Source organism: Drosophila obscura, unplaced genomic scaffold (assembly GCF_018151105.1).
Source record: "Drosophila obscura isolate BZ-5 IFL unplaced genomic scaffold, ASM1815110v1 contig_150, whole genome shotgun sequence".
Classification (NCBI taxonomy): Eukaryota; Metazoa; Arthropoda; class Insecta; order Diptera; family Drosophilidae; genus Drosophila; species Drosophila obscura.
In genome coordinates this window covers 399,343-417,027 of record NW_024542736.1, presented here as the reverse complement: position 1 = coordinate 417,027, position 17,685 = coordinate 399,343, and the positions used below count along the sequence as shown (strand labels likewise).

The following is a 17,685-nucleotide window of genomic DNA, read 5'->3' as shown; positions in this document are numbered from 1 at the left end:
ATGTACATATGTCAGCTATTTGCTATATCATTGCTGGACAACTTCATTAAAAATTTGGGCTATTTTTTTTATTATTCTCTTAAGGGTTACATTTCAGCTGAGGCCCCCAAAGTGTGGTTGCTGCACCACAGCACATCCACTGCTGCTCTGCCTGAGCAGATACAAGCTAGCTGCTGGTGGCGTCGCCATGGGCATCTCAATGACATCCTCGTTTGTACTATTATCCTTAAGGCCACGCAGCTCCAGCTCGCAAATGATCTGCGACACGCGCATCTTGGCCTCCGCTATGAGCTTTGGCGACAGAGCCTTCACACTGGAGCTGACGCTCTCGAAGAACAGGTCTACGTGGTTTTTTTCCTTGGGCGGCGGGGGGTGCGTCGACTGGTTGCTCCCCATCAGTTCGCGGAAGGACTCCATCAACTCGTTTTTATCCTGATGGATTTGCATCAGCAGCCTAAGACCCTCCTGATTGGATGAAGAGGAGCCGGTGTTGCGCTTTGTGGTCGTCGGCGAGTCGGTACCCAACGCATCGGTCTCTTGCAGAATTCCTGAATGAGATTCGACGTTGGGCTTGTTGTTTGTCTCTGTCTCTGATAGAATTTCTTGTTTGGGGACGGTACTGCTGCTGATGCTGTAATTCGTCTCATCAATATTTCGTGTGCCAGTTGGAAAATCATCAACTTCGGTGGTTATAACATGCACGGTGGTGGTTGCTATAGGTTCTGGAGCCACAGCCTCCAGGTATTCAGGTTCATTTACATTGGACTTTTCCGGTGACGCCGGCTTGGGCCGCTTCTGGAAGTATTTACTCCGCTCTTGCCGCACAGTCAACTCGTTTCGTATCGCTCCCTCGCCTTTGGTTATCAGGGCCTCCAGATTTCGCTTGTGCTTCGTGGTGCGCTCGTGCCGGACGAGATGACATCGATTGCAGTCCAGGCGGCAGTGGCAGGCACGGCAGAAGGGCTTATTTGGATCGTCGTCGGAACGCCTCAACCACGGTTCGAATATGTTTAGCCACTTTTCGCAAAACCTTTGATTATACTTCGGTTTTCCTCCAAGCTTCTTGTCGTTGTCCTGCCTTGCGCCTTGTTTGATCTTTCGAGCCACTCTTACCCTGGCCTCCTTCCTGTAATTGATTGTATACATATATTTCAAGCTGAAGCTATCTCTGTTTAATAATACTTACCAATCGGAGTCGGAATTGTTTTCGGAAAAACTCATGCTATTTATTTACTTCTTGTTATTGTTATTATCAGCTGTCCAGGGCTGGCAAGCTTCGACTAAAAAATTGCACCTACCAACACTGGTAGACCGAATGTCTACCATAGACATTTTTATTGATTTTAATTATTTATTTATTGAACAAGAGTAACGACATAAGCAGATATGTTGGCCAATTTTGCACGGGTCCAATTAAATCGAATGCGGACTTTCGGGCTTAAGCTCAACATTGGATATTTTATGTGTGTGGTGTATATTATTTGCAACGGCAAAATAAAAGCAGTGGATAAGACATTCTTTTGTTGTCTTGCAGCGGGACGTGCGTGTTCGCCTTTTCAACCATAAAGTTAATTAAATTCGTAATTTGAAGTCGAACAGTGGCCGAAGCGGACGGTTAGGGTTGCGGGCGGAATATGGTTCTGAATTTTCTAATTTTTTACCGATTTGTCAACAATTTAAAGTTCGGATCAAACGGTTGAACGATTCTACTGATACTACTACTACTACTACTACTGAATTGTGATAATATAAGTGCATTTAAAAATGCTTATAGTGAGGCTTACTTGCCAACGGGCAAAGTCGCAACGAGCACTACAAAAAAAATATTCATTTTTAGACATTAACTGGATTCTTATTCTTTAGAAAAAATGCTGCTTGCAATATTCCCAAATAAATAGGGACCCTGTGACATGGACGTTGAGTGAGCGCACCACTCCAAATTGTGGTATTTCCACGGCATAGTCCAGGAAACCAATCAGATCCGCTGGTATCCCATGCTTCTCGTGCCTGAAAAAAGGAAACCACGAGATTATATTGCGATTGCCATTTCCCTGATCAAAAACTACTCACCCCAGCAGTAGGACACACTTTTTGGGGAACTTAAAGTTGGCGAAACTAACGCTGTGAGCGGTCTGCTCGGCCCCGACAACTCTAAAGCCCTCCATTTGTTTCGCCATCAGAAATTCACCAATATAACTGGGCTTCAGCTCGATAATGTCCAGCGTCTTCTCAGCGGTCATGCTGAAATTGAAATATGCATTAGATCCGCATAGCCCATGTGGGTGCTTAACTATAGGCTTAACCTTAAGTTGGTGAAATCGCTCTTTCCCGTTAGGGCCTTGTTGCCCACAGCCAAGGTCTGGACGCCCAAAACCTCACAGGTGCGCGCCAGACCGCCCAGATTGGGCAGCTTGTCGATCAGGGAAGCCACTACCACCAGCTGCTTAGTTGTGTCTACACCACATGTGCATTTGACCAAATCAGCCTCCGGATATATATCGGCAATGGGATTCATTTTTCTCTGTACGTTTCCGTTGATGGCACCGACACTGTCCAGGAATGTTGGCTCTGCCAATGATCCAGCCTTCTTGCTCTTGAAGAACGAACGAATGGCCTTGAGAGTGTCCTCGAACACAGACGTTCCATTGAGCACTGCCGGTCTTATGCATTCATCGAAGGGTGCATGCGTCATATAGAGGATGGACTCTGCCGCAAAACAGGGACTTAGATGCTGGCTCTTCATAACCAGAGATAGCACGAGACGTGGCTCCTTTCGCAGTTCATCGAACTTGTCGCCAAACGTGGCTTCAATCGATGTCTTCAGGGCAACGGCTATTGGCATCTGAATGCTGTAGTAAATAGTTGTTTAACCTTGTGTGCTTTCATTCGATATGGTCTGTGCCTTACCCGCTTGTCTCGCACTTTTCCGCCAGCTTGTGCAGCACCAGTTGGGCGAGCACACGCGTTTGAAAGTGAGATCCCATGGTGAGCGGCAAGAGTGCCGCAAAAATGGCATTCAACTTATCTGTATCTAGGCTTTCCCAATTGGCCATGCAGTACAGATGGGCCACGCTGGTGAGCGACAAATGTTGACCGGCCGTGAAGCTCTGAATCTGCGACAGCTTATCCAGTAGTGGATCAATGCTTGGCAACATATTAGACACCAGACACTCGTACATGTAGCTTATATTCAGTTGGTCATTGGCCCACAACAGTGCCTCCCACAGTAGATCCGACCACTTGACAAGATCGGGTGAGCCCAGGAATAGCAGAGCCTTGCAAATGCGCATTTTGGTTCTGTGCTCCTTTGAGTTCTCAAAATAGCGCGGCTTCTTCGCCGACAGCTCCTTGTTGGTCCACAGCAGTTCCTGGAAGAGTCCGTTCACATCGCGAGTATCGTCACGTAGATGGAATGCGGTGCTTAAAAATCTCGATCGACTAAACGCATCATCGTCAAAGATATTCGCAATGCGGTAAATTTCGGCGGCCTCAATGCTTTCAAATGACATAAATGTGTTAAACGTTTTATACTCTGGCATTAACACAAGTCCTTGCACTCACCGTGCATCTCCAGTGCTGGTCTCTCCATGAAGCAATTCTCTCAGGACCAGGGGCATCGGCAATGTAAAGTTCTCGAACGCTTCGAGGGAACTGGGTCGTTGTTGCAGCAAATCCTTCACGACAATCTCATAATTTTCTTGCGTCAAAAAGGCATTGGCGTACTTGAGGATATATCGAGCATAGGTATTGCTGAAACCCAAACTTAGAAGTAAAATCAAATGAAAAACAATCCCATAGACTCAATGCTTACGCGTTGGCTCTGTTGCATCTGGCCAAACGGTCAATCAGAGCTGGCAATATCATGCTATCGTCTGCCAATCGCTCTCTCTGGCGTGCCAACAGCCAGCATAGACGGGAAAATGTAATTATGGTGCCCTTATCCAACAGATCCAGGGGTTGTAAGTTATTCTTTTCTATCTGGGCCCAATTTTTAAAGTTGATTTCAACGAATAGATCCACAGAATGCTCAAGCACAAACGACCTCTCCTCCCTCGACTCGCAATTGAACCTATCGAGCAAATGCTGCTGCATCTGTTCGAGAGTCATGGCCCCAGGTTTGGTCAATAGCGGATCAAAACCATACACAGCACAGTAGAACGCGTACTCATCGTGGATCTCGGTGGAGTTGCTGCCCACGAAGACAGGGGCAAGGCGCCACCAACCGTGCTGCGCCTTGGGTACGCCTTGTAATTGCCATAAAAATGCGCGCAACAGCTTAGCATCTGGGCATATAATGTAAAAGCAACGACTGCTGAAGTACGGCAGATGGGCCCCAAAGTTTTTGCATTTGTTGATTTTGTCTATCAAGCGAGCGTGGTCCTTATAGCCATCGCTGGTATTAAATAGCGACTCCACAAACATCATATAATCGCCCAAGTTGAGACCCTCAATTGTGTCCTGAAATACATATATCCTATATGGTTTATTCTGCTCAGGTGCGATAGAAGGTGCGACGATACTTACATGGAAGAGGAAAACCAGCCGCGCGTTAACTAAGATTCTCAGTTTGGTATTCTGCAAGATGCGGACTCGGGCGCATAGCTTGTAGAGCAATTCCTTGCCAACAGTGGGCACCTGATCCGGATGGATGCAGCGCAGCCAGTGCAGCAATGGGACACAGTGCCAGGGAATTGCTGCCAGTGGCTCCATTAATACCTCTACGCTTCCACCTCCCATAAAGTCAATTGTTTGCTTCTCCGACAGGTGGTCTTTGGCCTCCCAATTGAACAGCTGCGTTCTGTTAGTGGCCGCTAGGAGATCATAGATCAGATCAACACTAACTACCCAGCCAAGGCTGAGCTTGTTGAGAAAGTATTTGAGCGTCCATTTCAACACCAATATATTGTTATCCTGCAAGAGACGGATGCACAAGATGCGCAACCAGCCCACCCAGTCGTCACTCATGTCCGGCGACATGAGGGCCAGACGCGGCAGCAGAGTACTCAGGGTGGGCAGCACCAGGTGCGACTGCTGCTCCTCTAGATTCTCCGTAATGTCCACATAGGCGGACCACTGACTTTCGCTGCACTTGAGGGGCTCGAGTATCTTCGGCTGTGCATCGCCTTTGCGCGCCTCATCAATCTCAAGTATCTTTCTCATGACAAAGCACGCAGAACGGCGGTCCTCACGCATGTCCGACTGCAATAGATTCTGTATGATGTCGAAAAGCTTCTGGCAAAATTCGATTCCCAGCTTCGCAAAGAAGTCATCAAACAGGTGGAGCAGAATTTGCGCCACATATGGCTGACGGTCGCGGCTCAAGCTAAGACACCAAAGCTGCTCCAGCAGGTACTTGCCGTCAGTGCCGGGAAGCTTTCGCTGATGCTGTTGCACGCAAACGAGCACATTTGCCACCAGTTGACGGCGGGCAGCTGTATCCTCCCTGTTGGCGCAAATCACGACCGCAACAAGCTTGTGAAACACCTTTGCGCCGAATCGGACATTCCACTTGGTGTTGGCCTGCATCAAATTATATATGCACTGCAGCACTTTTTTCAAGGCCACCTCGTTATCCTTGTGCATGTCCACCAGGTCGTATAGCATGTCATCCAATTCGGCAATATCTCCTTGCAAATTTTGATTTTGAATATACAATTCGAGGGCCTGAACGACCGCGTGCGAGCCTGTCGCCGTCGTGGCTTTGGTACCCGGCAGAACCATTGCTTCTTTTCACTTATTCTCTTTCAAGGTCAGCCTCCTCCTCCTGGCACTCTACAAGTTTCTGCAGCTCTACAAGTCTCTGGCGCGCTGCAAGCGAACACTTCCTGTCTGGGATGCAAATATTTCACAATTGGCTGCAACTCCCCCGTGCGCATTGTATTTATTGGTACTTTGCAACCACCCACAATCCGTATCAGCATGCCGCCCAATCAGTGTGACCGCGGATTTATACATCCAATATACCGTCAGTCCCTCAAAAATATACCGAAATATACTGTCTTAGTTGCAAAATATACCGTTAATATACCGATAAAAACCACAAAAATTTGTTTCTTTATTGGAGATCATTTAAAAAAGATTTGAAATGTTTGTATTCTTAAATCTGTTTCTTATGTTAGTTTTTATATGATTTACTTCTGAGAAAATTCTTTCACACGACACATTTTTTACTGCAATTTGAATACCTTTTTCTTTGCATTTCACTTGGATAATAAATGAAAAGCTAATTTGTTTACATGCTATATACAATTATTGTATTGCACAAGTTATGTTTAATACAAATTTAAAATATGTTATTTTGAATTTTGTTAACCGCCAAAATAAGCAAGCAGCACGACAGCCCGGCACGCTTAAATTTTTGGTTTACTTCTTTGATTCGCCACCATCATTTTTTTTGCTCTTTATTTTAGCCTGCTCTTTTTTTTCAGCTGCAAGGAGTCGAATGCACTTTTTTGGAGACTTTCGTTTGCATTCGCCGGCCTGTTTTTCCATCTCAGCTTTGGTTTGTTGTCGAATGGAGAACAGGCGAAAGCTGACGTTGTCGGCCCTCATTGCGTCTACAATTACGACGGTTTCCTTTTTTCCGGGCTTCATTATCTCCAGCTTCGGCAAGAGCTTGATGCCCGCCTGCAGGATTTGCCGAAAGTCCGTGCAACCGGCGGCCATCTCATCAATGATGAGAGGATAAACACCGCGAAAGATCAACGACTGACGAGCCTGGGACTTGCAACCGATGAGCAGCACGATGGGGCAGACGGCCCGCATCTGGCTAACCAGCTGTGGAATCATGGAGCACGGACTAGCTACGATAATTGCCTTGGCATGGGCCGTTGTGGCTGCCTCAGCGATGGTCATAGACACGGCCGATATTTGGTTGGCTGTCGCCAGCCGGACGGCGCTCCTCACGTTGTTCTGGATGCTCTCGTACCACAGAACCGCCTCCACCTTGGAGCATATTTTCGCCATGCACTTGACGCACTCGACCGGGTACTTTCCCTTGGCTGTTTCGCCCGACAACATCACACAATCGGCCCCATCGAAGATGGCATTGGCCACATCTGATGCCTCGGCGCGCGTGGGTCTCGGCTTGCCAATCATCGAATCCAGCATTTGGGTAGCGCAAATGGCGGGCTTTCCCACCTGGTTGCACTTGGCTATGATTGCCTTCTGGGCCAGGGGCACCTCTTCCGTGGATATCTCGATGCCCAGGTCTCCGCGAGCCACCATTATGCCATCGGAGGCAGCGATGATAGCGTCGATGTTCGCCATGCCCTGTTGGTTCTCGATTTTGGAGATGATCTTTATGTGCGCGCCCTCTGGCCCCAGGACACTGCGTATCTCGGCCAGTGCCTGGGCATCGCGTATAAAGGAGGCAAAGACCATATCCACCTTCTGCTCCACGCCGAACTTCAAGTCCGCCTTGTCCTTCTCGGAGACGGCTGGCAGATCCACCGGCACCCCTGGCAGATTGACGCCCTTGTGCGATCCGAGCTTGCCACCGTTCTCCACCTCGCAGGTCACTTCATCGCTAGCGATCTGCTTAACCTTCAGGGCGATCAGTCCGTCGTCGATGAAGACCCGATCGCCGGCCTTGATGATGCTCGGCAGCTTCTGGTAGTCCACATACACCCGCTCCTTGGTACACTTCTTCTCCAAGTCTTTGTTGGTGGACAGCTTGATGGATTCGCCCTGCTTCAGTTCGATTTCCGCCGTGTCGCCGCCCGCCAGTTTGCCCGTTCGAATTTCCGGCCCCTTGGTGTCCAGAGCAATGGCCACCGGCTTGAAGACACCCGTCTGCTCGGCATACATATCTATGGCCTTGCGCGCCGCCTGAATCGTCTGGCAGTGGTACTCGTGTGAGCCATGCGAGAAATTCATTCGTACGACTCGCATACCCGCCCTTATCAGCTCCACCAGAACCTCGGGCTTGTTCGAGGCCGGTCCAATGGTGCATATGATGCCGCTCAGTGGAAACCCTGAGCAGGGTGCATTGAACTGCAGTCGCGACTGATACTCCAACTGTGTGGCAAAGGGCCCGCGGTCCAGTTGCACCATTGGTGCGGTGGCTTCCTGGTTCAGCCAGAGGAATAGATTAATAGCCGTAAGATTATCCCCAAAGGGAGGGGAGGTGGCTAAACGTACCTTCTGAGCATTACCCGCATAGCTGCAAGAACTGGTGGAAGACCAAGGCGTTTGACACGGAGGCGACGCACTGCAAGCCGCCGCTCTCCGCGTTAGAAATCCCACAAATAGTGAAATGTTGATGAAATTTTGAAATAATGACAAAATGTAGTTCGATCTGTGTTAAGATCGGAATGGAAATTGATCCAAAAAGCAAAAGGTTATCTGCCTTTCGAAAAGGTATGGGGGTAGGGAGGGGTAGTATATATCTTTCACGATTATCCACGTACATACATGATTAAAATTTATTATTCCTTTTGAAGAACACTCTATATTATTCAACAGTGATAAATTAAATTTGTGTGTCGGCGGCCTGCGGCGGCGCATTGACTGCGGTTCTTATCCTCCTTTCCTTTCCTGTTTTCGATATTCCAATATACGCAATTAATAAATTAACTTGGTTATTAACATTAATCAATGCGACGCCTGCTACTGCTGCTGCTGCTGCTGCTGCTACTGCTACTGCGACGCATCTAGGTACTTCCTCAGCGACAAGATTTATTCAACGGCACTGCAAGCGGAATTTAGAGATTAGTTGGGACTTCGTTTACACTGCATCTCAATGCGGACACTTACACAATGCGAATGGTGTTGGTGAAGCCGGAGCCCTGCTTCCAGCCTGTGACAACGACGACCGCGTCACCGGTCTTGATGAAGCCGTTCTTCTTGCCCACCTGTACACCGAACTGGACGCGCTGGTCCACATCCTTCAGCCAGTCGTTCTGTGCTGGCTCTGTGCACAAAAAAAGAGATGATTATCAGTACCATGTGAGAGGGTACATGAGGAATGTATACACTTACCCTTGTAGATGAGGGGCACCAGGCCACGGTAGAGGTGGGACTGTCGGGCCGTCTGGGGATTACGGGTAACGGCAATGATGGGGCAGCGTGGGCGGTACTTGCTCACTTGGAAGGCAGACTTTCCGCTGGTGGTGATCACCACAATGGCGGCAGCCTTAGCCTTGGTGGCGGCCTCAACGGCAGCTATGGCCGTAGCATGAGCAGCATCCAAGACGGCTACGCCTTTCACCAGATCGGCAAACAGATTCGCATGCCAGAGAGCAGCTTCGGCCTCCTTGCAGGTCTTGGCCATGGTCAGGACACACTCCAGGGGGTACTCTCCCTTGGCTGTCTCGCCGGACAACATGACGCAGTCGGCGCCATCGAGCACAGCATTGGCCACATCAGAGATTTCAGCGCGAGTGGGGCGGGGCTTCTTCACCATGGACTCCAGCATCTGGGTGGCGCAGATCACGGGCTTGCCGGCCTTGTTGCAGCGGGCAATCATGGCCTTTTGGGCCAGGAACACCTTCTCGGCTGGGATCTCAATGCCCAAATCTCCACGGGCCACCATGATGCCGTCTCCGGCCTCGATAATCTCATCCAGATTGTGCATGCCCTGCTGGTTCTCGATCTTCGAGATGATCTTGATGTTCTTTCCCTTCTCGCCGAGCACCTTGCGGATCTCAGCAAGAGCGGCGGCATTGCGGATGAACGAGGCAAAGACCATGTCGACATCCTGCTCCACACCAAACTGCAGATCGGACTTGTCCTTCTCCGACACGGCGGGCAAATCCACCGGCACGCCGGGCAGATTCACACCCTTGCGGGAGCCCAGAGCGCCGCCGTTCTCCACCTCGCAGACGACCGTATCCTTGGTCACCTCGCGCACCACCAAAGAGATGAGGCCGTCATCGACGAAGATGTGGTTGCCGGGCTTGACAACCTTCACGATGTTCTCGTAGTCCACATAGACCACCTCCAGGGAGCCCTTCTCCAGGAAGTCCTTGTTGGTGGACAGCTTGATCGTCTCGCCCTTCTTCAGCTCGATCTCGGCGGTGCCGCTGCCACCAATGAGACCAGTACGGATCTCGGGTCCCTTGGTGTCCAGCGCAATGGCCACGGGATGCTCGTAGCCGAGCTTGGCCGAGTAGTTCTTCACCGCCTGGCGGACATTGGCCACCGTCTGGGCGTGATACTCGTGGGAGCCGTGCGAGAAGTTCATGCGGGCAATGTTCATGCCGGTGGCCATCATCTTCTCCAACATCTCGACGCTGCTCGAGGCCGGGCCGATGGTGCACACGATGCCGGACAGACGCACATGGGGAATGGGCGAGTCGAACTGCAGGCGGCACATGTGCTCCAGTTGGGTATCAGCTGCGGCTGCCATGTCTTGTGGTACTTGATTGGGCTGCAAGAACGAAAAAGACACACGGATACGGATTGGATTAGTTAAAATGCAAGGACTGTTCCCGCGATTCCCTATCGGCATTCGTTACCCGAAACACCCCCATCTTAATGAGTGATAATTCTGATATCTCTGTCATATCTGACGTTTTGAACTGGATGGATGTGCTGTGAATGGTGCGTGAAAGCGTGAGAGTGCGCAAGATAGCCGCCGCCCGTGGGCGGAAGAGCGTTCTTGCATCGGCGCTGACGCTGGCACTGCATCGCCGAAGGTCAGTTCTGCCGACCGAGACCGAGACGAGGGAGGCGACTACTCGTACATTTTCGCAGCTGCAGCTGCAGCCGCAACGAAACCGTTGCATAATTCGTTAATTTTCGTCTGTTCTTGGCAATCTACTGATATCGGGGCCGCCGCCAGTTGCCTGATTATGTGTACATGCATCTAATGCCTAATTTTGTATAGTATCTTTATGGACCAAAAACGTAACAACACTCGCGCCCCTGACACTGACACTGGTTGGCGTTGGGCTGGGGAAGAGTAATATAATTCTCAAATACCTTGAGCTTGGGCGCCTCATCGTACATGGTTACGTTCACCATATTGTTGCCTACTTGGTTAGCAGCAGTATTGAACAAACGACAGTTGGAATATTTTGCAACACGAAAGGCAGTCCCAGGCACAGGCACAGGCACACGCACAGCAGAAACGGAGACAGCAAAAGCAGAAGCAACCCGAAATAAGGCTAAAATTGTGTATGCCGCCGACTGCTTTGTTCAGGACGAGGAAAAATTTTCGAATGCGGCAGCAGAGAACTTTTTTTCTGTGGCCTAGTGGAAAATTTATCGGGCTGCAGCAGCTTTGAGCTTCGGAAATGTCGCTAAAACACGAGGACAAACGAATTCGCAAGAGCAACAGGCACAAACAACCAACCCTAAAAATCCAACAGCGAGAGAAACAAAACGGTACAATGCTCGTAAAAGTTTATCTAAACCCAATAAAGAGAGAGCGAAAAGCTTTAAAGGTTTACGGTCTTTCTTGTTGTTAGCCGGCTAGAAGGTTCAACGAATCTTCGAGTGTTTAATAATTTGTATATGAACAAAACATGCATACATATATTTAATTTCGCTTGTATAAGTGTAAACAAAAAACGAAATCAGCTGTTTCAACTCTTATCAGCCGGCTGCAAAATGTCCCAGTTTGCTACTGACCTTGAAATCGAATCATTAATCTCCACAGATCCAAAAATATCAAAGTCCTCTCTCTCTCTCTCTCTCATCGGTCATTATGCAAGTGCGTGAGCATATTCATATCTACATACATATGTGTGCACGTGAGTCGCACGCTCTCTGCGCGTGTAATGAAAGCTTTTACTTTTAAGTGAACAGCTTTCATCACAGGGAAAGAAAACGTTATTTGAAACGAAAGTGAAAGCATTTTTCCAGCACACAAACTACTAATTTGCCCTTGAACTTGCCCCGCAAAGGACGTTCGTTGGCACCATGGCAACAAACTCATAGAAACTGTATAAAACCGGCATTTCAGCAATTTGTATGTATGTAAATTACTCATCTCTGGTCCACTCCGAACGTCATAGATGGCACATATGTACATATATTTGTACACACACACACACACATGTATGGAAAAGTACAATAAATTACCGATAAGACTGATCGATGGAAGTTTTACAATAAGTAGACAGCTTCAAGATTATTGCTGCATTTCCTGATGGCGTGTTTCACTGTATGTGTTGTCATGGGCCTTTCGCTGTGTGCGTGCTTTGTATGGAATGACTTCTATTTCACCTTTACATATTATTCTGCCGGCTGACACTATGTCGCGGACGCGACTGTGCGGATCGCGTTTATCTTTGTGTTGGTGTTCCACATAATATGGAGAAACAGCTTGCATCATCAACAACAACAACAATAAATCTTTGCAAAAACCCGCTAATTTTTCGCCAAAATGCAAATGGAGCATTGAATACTGTTACAGCAGTGAAAGTAAATTACTGAAGCGGAGCTGCAGCACTTCGATATTTACCTGATTAGACAAGAGAAAACTAAGAGCTTATGGAAATATGTATTTGCTCTTCCTGTTTTGGAATTGATTCAATTTACTTAAATGCACAGGCTACGAATACACAAAACGCGCTTCTCGTTGGGGTTTCAATCGCGAATGTTGGGGCCTTCTCGTTTCGCGAGACCGGCGCCAGATATTTTACTGAGCTTTTCCAGTTGTAGCAGCCCTGGTAACCGTACATGTTATCGGGACTTTCCAGCCGAGCTGTTGCAGCAGCCCTGAAACTGTCTGGAAAAATACCAGCACATCTAGTATATATGAGACGTTGGTTTTGAAATTTAAGCTTCTGCCGTCAAGTATGTTTAGTTTATTTAGTCAAAATTTCGGAATGAGAAATGGTTGTGGGCGCATTCCCAATAGCAAAACTCGGCCTCTTGTGCGTGAAGCACATCAGTAAGCCGGTTAGCAATGTAATTAAGCGCTATGCTAACAAGAATAATGTATTTAGAATCTATGTAGTTGCACCGCCAGCCACTTGTGAGTAGACCGTGTGTGGAGAATTGATGTACAATTATTTTATGCCTTCCCAGTGTACAACACGATCGACGTTCGCTCCAAGATGTGGATGCTGGGCTTAGGACAGCCGAAGCGGGTTCCGCCCCTGACCCGTGCCATGTCCATTAAAATGGGTGGCGATATTCTGGGCGAGCTTTTCATATTTCTGATCGGTGTTTCCTTCATACTGAACGAGTTTGCAAGGTTTTTACTGCTCCGGAGAGAGTACAGACTAGAACTTTAAAAATGTCCTTCCTTAGGCAAGCGCGAAACGGCGAAAAGAAACATGAAAGGCACAAGCAGAAAAGGGAGGAGCTAAATAACCGAATCGTTCAACTGAATGAGCGCATTGCGCGCCAAGACAGGGAAATTGTTCATCTCAAAGCGAAAATCAAACAAATAGGATCTGATCGATAGTAGTAGGCTACGAAAGGCAAATTGTTCAAAATTATGTCCCAAATTTTCAGTGTTCAAAATGGTAATTGGTACGTTTCCCCTTGGCAAGGTCTTCATTTTTACCATGAAGCAAATTAGCAAGCCCGTTAGCAATTTACTGAAGAGCTATGCCAAACACCATCCCGTCTTCAGACGGATCGTTTGCATTCCACCGGGACAGTTGTACAACAACTTGGAGGTTCGCTTGCAATTGCATTTTCTAAAACTGAAGCAGCCGAGGCGAGTGCCGCGTCTAACACCCGCCATGGCAACGCGAATCGGTGCAGATTTGCTGGGCGAGGTTATTGTGACGAGCATTGGAGTGTTCCTTCTGTATTACGAGGTTACACGGTAAGCAATGGTCGTCTCGTCCTGCAAGTATTTATCTAATATCTACTGAGCTAGGCAAAGGCTGAAGGACGAAAAGAAGCACATCAGGCACAGAGAGCAGAGGATGATGTTGGAGCAAAGGATCGGAAGCCTGGACACAAGTATAGATCGAAACGAAAAGGAAATCCGCAGTATGAAGACGGCACTGGACAACGTCTCTCACTAACGGTACATTTAATCAATTTCATCAATCTTTTATGTATCATTTTTAAAGGTATATAGTAAAGAACATAGTTATCAATAGTTGGGTATATAAGGAGTCCTTAAAATAAGCCAGATTGTAGAAAATTGATTCGTCTATTTGATAAAATAATATTTTTAGTTGTTAAAGTCCTAACTATCTAGTAATATTAAATCGAATATCAAAATTGATGAATAGGAATTTCCTCGGTATATTTACGGTATATTATGTAAAAGGGACGGTATATTTGGGTATATTTTTGAGGGTCAGACGGTATACTTTGTCGATAAGTCTTCCGCGGTCACACTGAACAGATGTGCAGCCGAATAGTGAATATTTTGTAATAGTTTTTTTTGTGGCCAAAGCGAAATACAATGGTTATTGGCGTCTTTCCGGCGGCCAAACTTGGAGTTTTGGCCATCAAGCAGATCAGCAAACCCATTGCCAATGTGCTGAAGTCGAATGCCAAGTCCAGCCCCTTCTTCAGGAAGTACATCTGCATGCCGCCGGCCCAGTGTAAGTCGGTGGATGACCCCATATCACATATGATTAGATTTGAGTAAAGCCCCTCCAATTTCGGTTTTCAGTCTACAATTGGGTGGAGGTGAAGACCAAGATGTGGGCCCTGAACATGGGTGGGCGCAGTGTCAATGTTCCGCCGCTGAACGAGGCCATGGCCATCGAGCTGGGTGCCAATCTGCTGGGCGAGTTCATCATTTTCACCATCGGCGCCGGTCTGCTGATATTTGAGTACTCGCGGTAGGTAGCTGGCGTTTCCGTTTGTATTCATTGTGTAGTTCCATAGGCTCTTCTCTGTTGTAGCCAATCCATTAAGGAGACCAAGAAGACCGAGGAGATCCAAATGGAGAAGATGCAGATGACCAATACGCTGACGGAAATTAACTTTCGGCTGGAGCGACAGGATGCACAAATCCGCGAAATGACGAGGGTTCTGGCGGACTTAGATTCACGTAATATCTTCCGATGGAGCAAAGAGCGCCTGCAGGAGTACGTGCCCTTTGATCCGAGCACACCGGATCAGAGTGCCAGTGCGAGGAATCCCAAGAAGTACGAGGGTGTCTATGACCCCGCGGGGGGCATGGCATTTAGGGCTCTGAACTTCCTGGAAACCCAAATCTATGTGGATGGTCGCAACCGAAAGGCCCAGGTGGCCCTCAAGCACATTGATGAAGTAGCCGAGCAGCTGGAGCAATCACTGGGCGAGGCAGCCAGCGTCAGCGTTGTGGCCGCTGCACCGCCGGCGAGAGTCGAGCAATGACATCAGCAACAACTGGAGCAGGAGCTGTCCCTGCTCATGTATGCCTTGGCCCTGGAGCAGTAGAGGAAGCTGCTCCCTTTGTTTGCACACACCCACACATTCATCCTGCAGCCAGTCAGAGCCTTCCACTCAAGATGCTAGCCATGATCAAATCGCGTGTTACCATTACGTACTTTATAAGCATAAAGTCAATCGATGTACATACATAACAATTGTACATTTGTAGTTGTATTTATTAATTTTTATTGTTACCAAGCAAAACTAAAGAGAGATGCAAAACAGTTGACAAAATGTGTGTGAATCATTGCGAGTGGGTGGGGAGGGATGAGTAGCAGGAGTACAGGGCTACTCCTGATTGATCAGTGTCTGGAGCTGACGCCTCTCCTCTCCAGAGGGTATCAGCTCGTTGATGTAGTCGCCGAAGGAGATGCAAATGTGAAAGAGACTGCGACGCACAGCACCGCGCAGCACGCTGAAGCTGGAGCCCGGACCCCGCAGGTTGCTCGCCACGCTGCTCAACTTGTCCAGCTCGCCCTTGAGGCGACTCATCGACTTTATGATGTCCGACAGGTCGGTCTGCACCACACCAAAGCGATCCTCCTTGAGCGAGAGCACGCATATCTGGGACAGAGCCTGGATTACGTACACCAAAGCCAGCGAATTGGTCAACAAGAACGTGGTCTTGGCCCCCTCGGGCTCGGTGAACAGATAGACAATGCCGGGAATACGGTTGATCAGTAGCTGGAGAGACTGTTCCATCTGCATGGAGGCGCGTTCACACCAATTGGGAACGCGTCGTATGCTGTCCACGGGTCGATCTATGAGAGTATTGCGCCCCGGCGAGACCATGGGACGAATGCCGTGCATCTGGTTGTATTGGCGTGTGAGCACCCTTTCAGCCATTAGACTGGCACTGGCGCTCTCGCTGATCGGCGCTATCGGAGGACTACTTGGCGAACCTTTGAGCACACTTATCTTCTGCATGGAGTCGATTAGTTCGTCGGTGAAGCTTCCGATCAGGCTGAGGCATTGGTCGCAGAGGGAACGCCAATTGGCCGGACGATTACCCGGCTCGGTTAGCTGGAACAGTTCCGATCGTTCCGCCGAGTCGCCGGTTGTGACCAGATTGTACAGATATTTGGCAGCCAGGCACTGGACCACGTATACGTTGGACAAGCCCAGGGCGGCCACCACGGTCACCTCCTTCTCCTGGACGAACGCAGCCCGATTTTTGGTCACTGCCAGGGGAAACTCCTCGGACAGAAACATGCTGTAAAAGCAGCGCATGAGATGCATATTGCTAAGAATTTGGGCAGAGAGTAGCCAGCCGTAGAAGAGCAGCCGGACATTGGTGGCCACGCCAAAGAAGCCCTCCAGACGCTCATCCAAGTCCACGGCAAAGACGTGGCTCAGCCTGTGGCACACCACACGACCGAACAGCCAAAATAGCAGGGTGTACGCCAGCGTGGGCACGAGGGACTTGATCAAAGATCGGGCCAGACTGCTGTAGAGCAACTCGCGCGACTTCTCGCCCCAAAAATGATTCACTATGGGAAACTCGATTTCAACCTCCTGACGCATGTGCACAGAGACGAAGTTGTAGCAGCCCGCGAAGATGCCCATGCCCAGCAGGTACACGTGGTAGGCGCTTATGCACTCCTGGCCATAGCACTTGTACCACAGATGCCTGAGGAATAAACAGAAACAGAATATGATTAGAATTTGAGTTGATCCTGGGAACATTTGTACCCACCGATAGCCCGTGTGCATGTAACCCGTGTACAGCCACGCCGTAAGGTAGCCAACGAGCAGATGTGCGGCCAGGAAGAGTAGCTTGCGGGGTCCATAGCGCACCAGCCAGCGGAACCGGCTGGGACAATACGGTCTCTCGGCCAGGTGTTGCTGGCACAGAATCACGCCATATAGGACAACAGCTCCGACGAGTGGTATGCTGGCGAACCAGGTGTAGAAACTGCACACCAGACTCAGCGTGCTAGCGATCCAGTGGAGCGGCCGCAGCAATTCAAAGTTAACGAGAAGCAGGAAGATGGTCAGCAGCAGGAACTGGATGCCCACGGTCAGCAGTACGGCCTGCAGACATCGTCGGAACAGCAGTAGCTTGCAGGCATTGATCGTTGAGAGGTGGGACATTGCAACGCTTTCATCAATATCTTTACTATCTTTACTTTAATTTAAAATTCGCAAGAAATCGCAATAACAAGCCGGCAACAACGCGCCTAGAGCTGCGTAACAATCGGTAACACTATCGATAAAATCGATGGTTTTGTTTTTGCAGCCCTAGCACCCAACGCGCGCGTTTTTAGTAATACCGTACGAAAAAAAAGAAAATATACCAAGCTACCTTATCAAACACTCAGTATATTAAAAAAATCAAAATAAAAAAAAATTATAGAATGATGATTCATGATTCACAGGCAGCAGCGAAATAAAAAC

The 17,685-nt window shown here is 48.7% G+C and overlaps 8 protein-coding genes across 11 annotated transcripts; 3 read left to right on the top strand and 5 right to left on the bottom strand.

The window, feature by feature from the left end:
• Window positions 1-31: 31 nt before the first annotated feature.
• LOC111066484 (protein suppressor of variegation 3-7) lies at window positions 32-1,723 on the bottom strand. Its single transcript, XM_022355154.2, has 2 exons — window positions 1,187-1,723; window positions 32-1,126 (listed from the first exon to the last, which is right to left on the bottom strand). Exons 1-2 carry the CDS (start codon window positions 1,219-1,221, stop codon window positions 94-96), a joined length of 1,068 nt encoding a protein of 355 aa, XP_022210846.2. The 5' UTR covers window positions 1,222-1,723; the 3' UTR covers window positions 32-93.
• Window positions 1,722-5,931, bottom strand: LOC111066480. Its single transcript, XM_022355147.2, has 7 exons — window positions 4,525-5,931; window positions 3,812-4,458; window positions 3,562-3,750; window positions 2,908-3,495; window positions 2,304-2,849; window positions 2,071-2,241; window positions 1,722-2,007 (listed from the first exon to the last, which is right to left on the bottom strand). Exons 1-7 carry the CDS (start codon window positions 5,719-5,721, stop codon window positions 1,860-1,862), a joined length of 3,486 nt encoding a protein of 1,161 aa, XP_022210839.2. The 5' UTR covers window positions 5,722-5,931; the 3' UTR covers window positions 1,722-1,859.
• Window positions 5,932-6,095: 164 nt separating this feature from the next.
• Window positions 6,096-8,330, bottom strand: LOC111066482 (pyruvate kinase). Its single transcript, XM_022355150.2, has 2 exons — window positions 8,143-8,330; window positions 6,096-8,070 (listed from the first exon to the last, which is right to left on the bottom strand). Exon 2 carries the CDS (start codon window positions 8,053-8,055, stop codon window positions 6,364-6,366), a length of 1,692 nt encoding a protein of 563 aa, XP_022210842.2. The 5' UTR covers window positions 8,056-8,070; window positions 8,143-8,330; the 3' UTR covers window positions 6,096-6,363.
• Window positions 8,331-8,408: 78 nt separating this feature from the next.
• Window positions 8,409-12,557, bottom strand: LOC111066483 (pyruvate kinase). 3 transcript variants are annotated; one of them, XM_022355153.2, is made up of 4 exons: window positions 12,413-12,557; window positions 8,983-10,372; window positions 8,758-8,914; window positions 8,409-8,692 (listed from the first exon to the last, which is right to left on the bottom strand). In XM_022355153.2, the coding sequence occupies exons 2-4, from the start codon at window positions 10,349-10,351 to the stop codon at window positions 8,680-8,682; spliced, it is 1,539 nt and encodes a 512-aa protein (XP_022210845.2). In that variant the 5' UTR covers window positions 10,352-10,372; window positions 12,413-12,557; the 3' UTR covers window positions 8,409-8,679. The 3 variants fall into 3 exon arrangements, with proteins under 3 accessions (XP_022210845.2, XP_022210843.2, XP_022210844.2); XM_022355151.2 differs by lacking the exon at window positions 12,413-12,557 and adding an exon at window positions 10,927-11,161; XM_022355152.2 differs by lacking the exons at window positions 8,409-8,692; window positions 12,413-12,557 and adding an exon at window positions 10,927-11,162 and having other exon boundaries at window positions 8,754-8,914.
• A 173-nt stretch (window positions 12,558-12,730) lies between these two features.
• Window positions 12,731-13,363, top strand: LOC111066487 (putative OPA3-like protein CG13603). The gene is made up of 3 exons (XM_022355158.2): window positions 12,731-12,928; window positions 12,982-13,150; window positions 13,207-13,363. The coding sequence occupies exons 1-3, from the start codon at window positions 12,787-12,789 to the stop codon at window positions 13,361-13,363; spliced, it is 468 nt and encodes a 155-aa protein (XP_022210850.2). The 5' UTR covers window positions 12,731-12,786.
• A 58-nt stretch (window positions 13,364-13,421) lies between these two features.
• LOC111066488 (putative OPA3-like protein CG43998) lies at window positions 13,422-14,410 on the top strand. Of its 2 annotated transcripts, XM_022355160.2 has the most exons (3): window positions 13,422-13,732; window positions 13,787-13,939; window positions 14,318-14,410. In XM_022355160.2, the coding sequence occupies exons 1-2, from the start codon at window positions 13,422-13,424 to the stop codon at window positions 13,935-13,937; spliced, it is 462 nt and encodes a 153-aa protein (XP_022210852.2). In that variant the 3' UTR covers window positions 13,938-13,939; window positions 14,318-14,410. The 2 variants fall into 2 exon arrangements, with proteins under 2 accessions (XP_022210852.2, XP_022210851.2); XM_022355159.2 differs by lacking the exon at window positions 14,318-14,410 and having other exon boundaries at window positions 13,787-14,022.
• Window positions 13,853-15,511, top strand: LOC111066485 (putative OPA3-like protein CG13603). The gene is made up of 4 exons (XM_022355155.2): window positions 13,853-13,939; window positions 14,318-14,468; window positions 14,540-14,711; window positions 14,775-15,511. The coding sequence occupies exons 2-4, from the start codon at window positions 14,327-14,329 to the stop codon at window positions 15,229-15,231; spliced, it is 771 nt and encodes a 256-aa protein (XP_022210847.1). The 5' UTR covers window positions 13,853-13,939; window positions 14,318-14,326; the 3' UTR covers window positions 15,232-15,511.
• Window positions 15,453-17,498, bottom strand: LOC111066481 (nucleoporin Ndc1). Its single transcript, XM_022355149.2, has 2 exons — window positions 16,985-17,498; window positions 15,453-16,918 (listed from the first exon to the last, which is right to left on the bottom strand). The coding sequence occupies exons 1-2, from the start codon at window positions 17,380-17,382 to the stop codon at window positions 15,577-15,579; spliced, it is 1,740 nt and encodes a 579-aa protein (XP_022210841.2). The 5' UTR covers window positions 17,383-17,498; the 3' UTR covers window positions 15,453-15,576.
• Window positions 17,499-17,685: the final 187 nt, after the last annotated feature.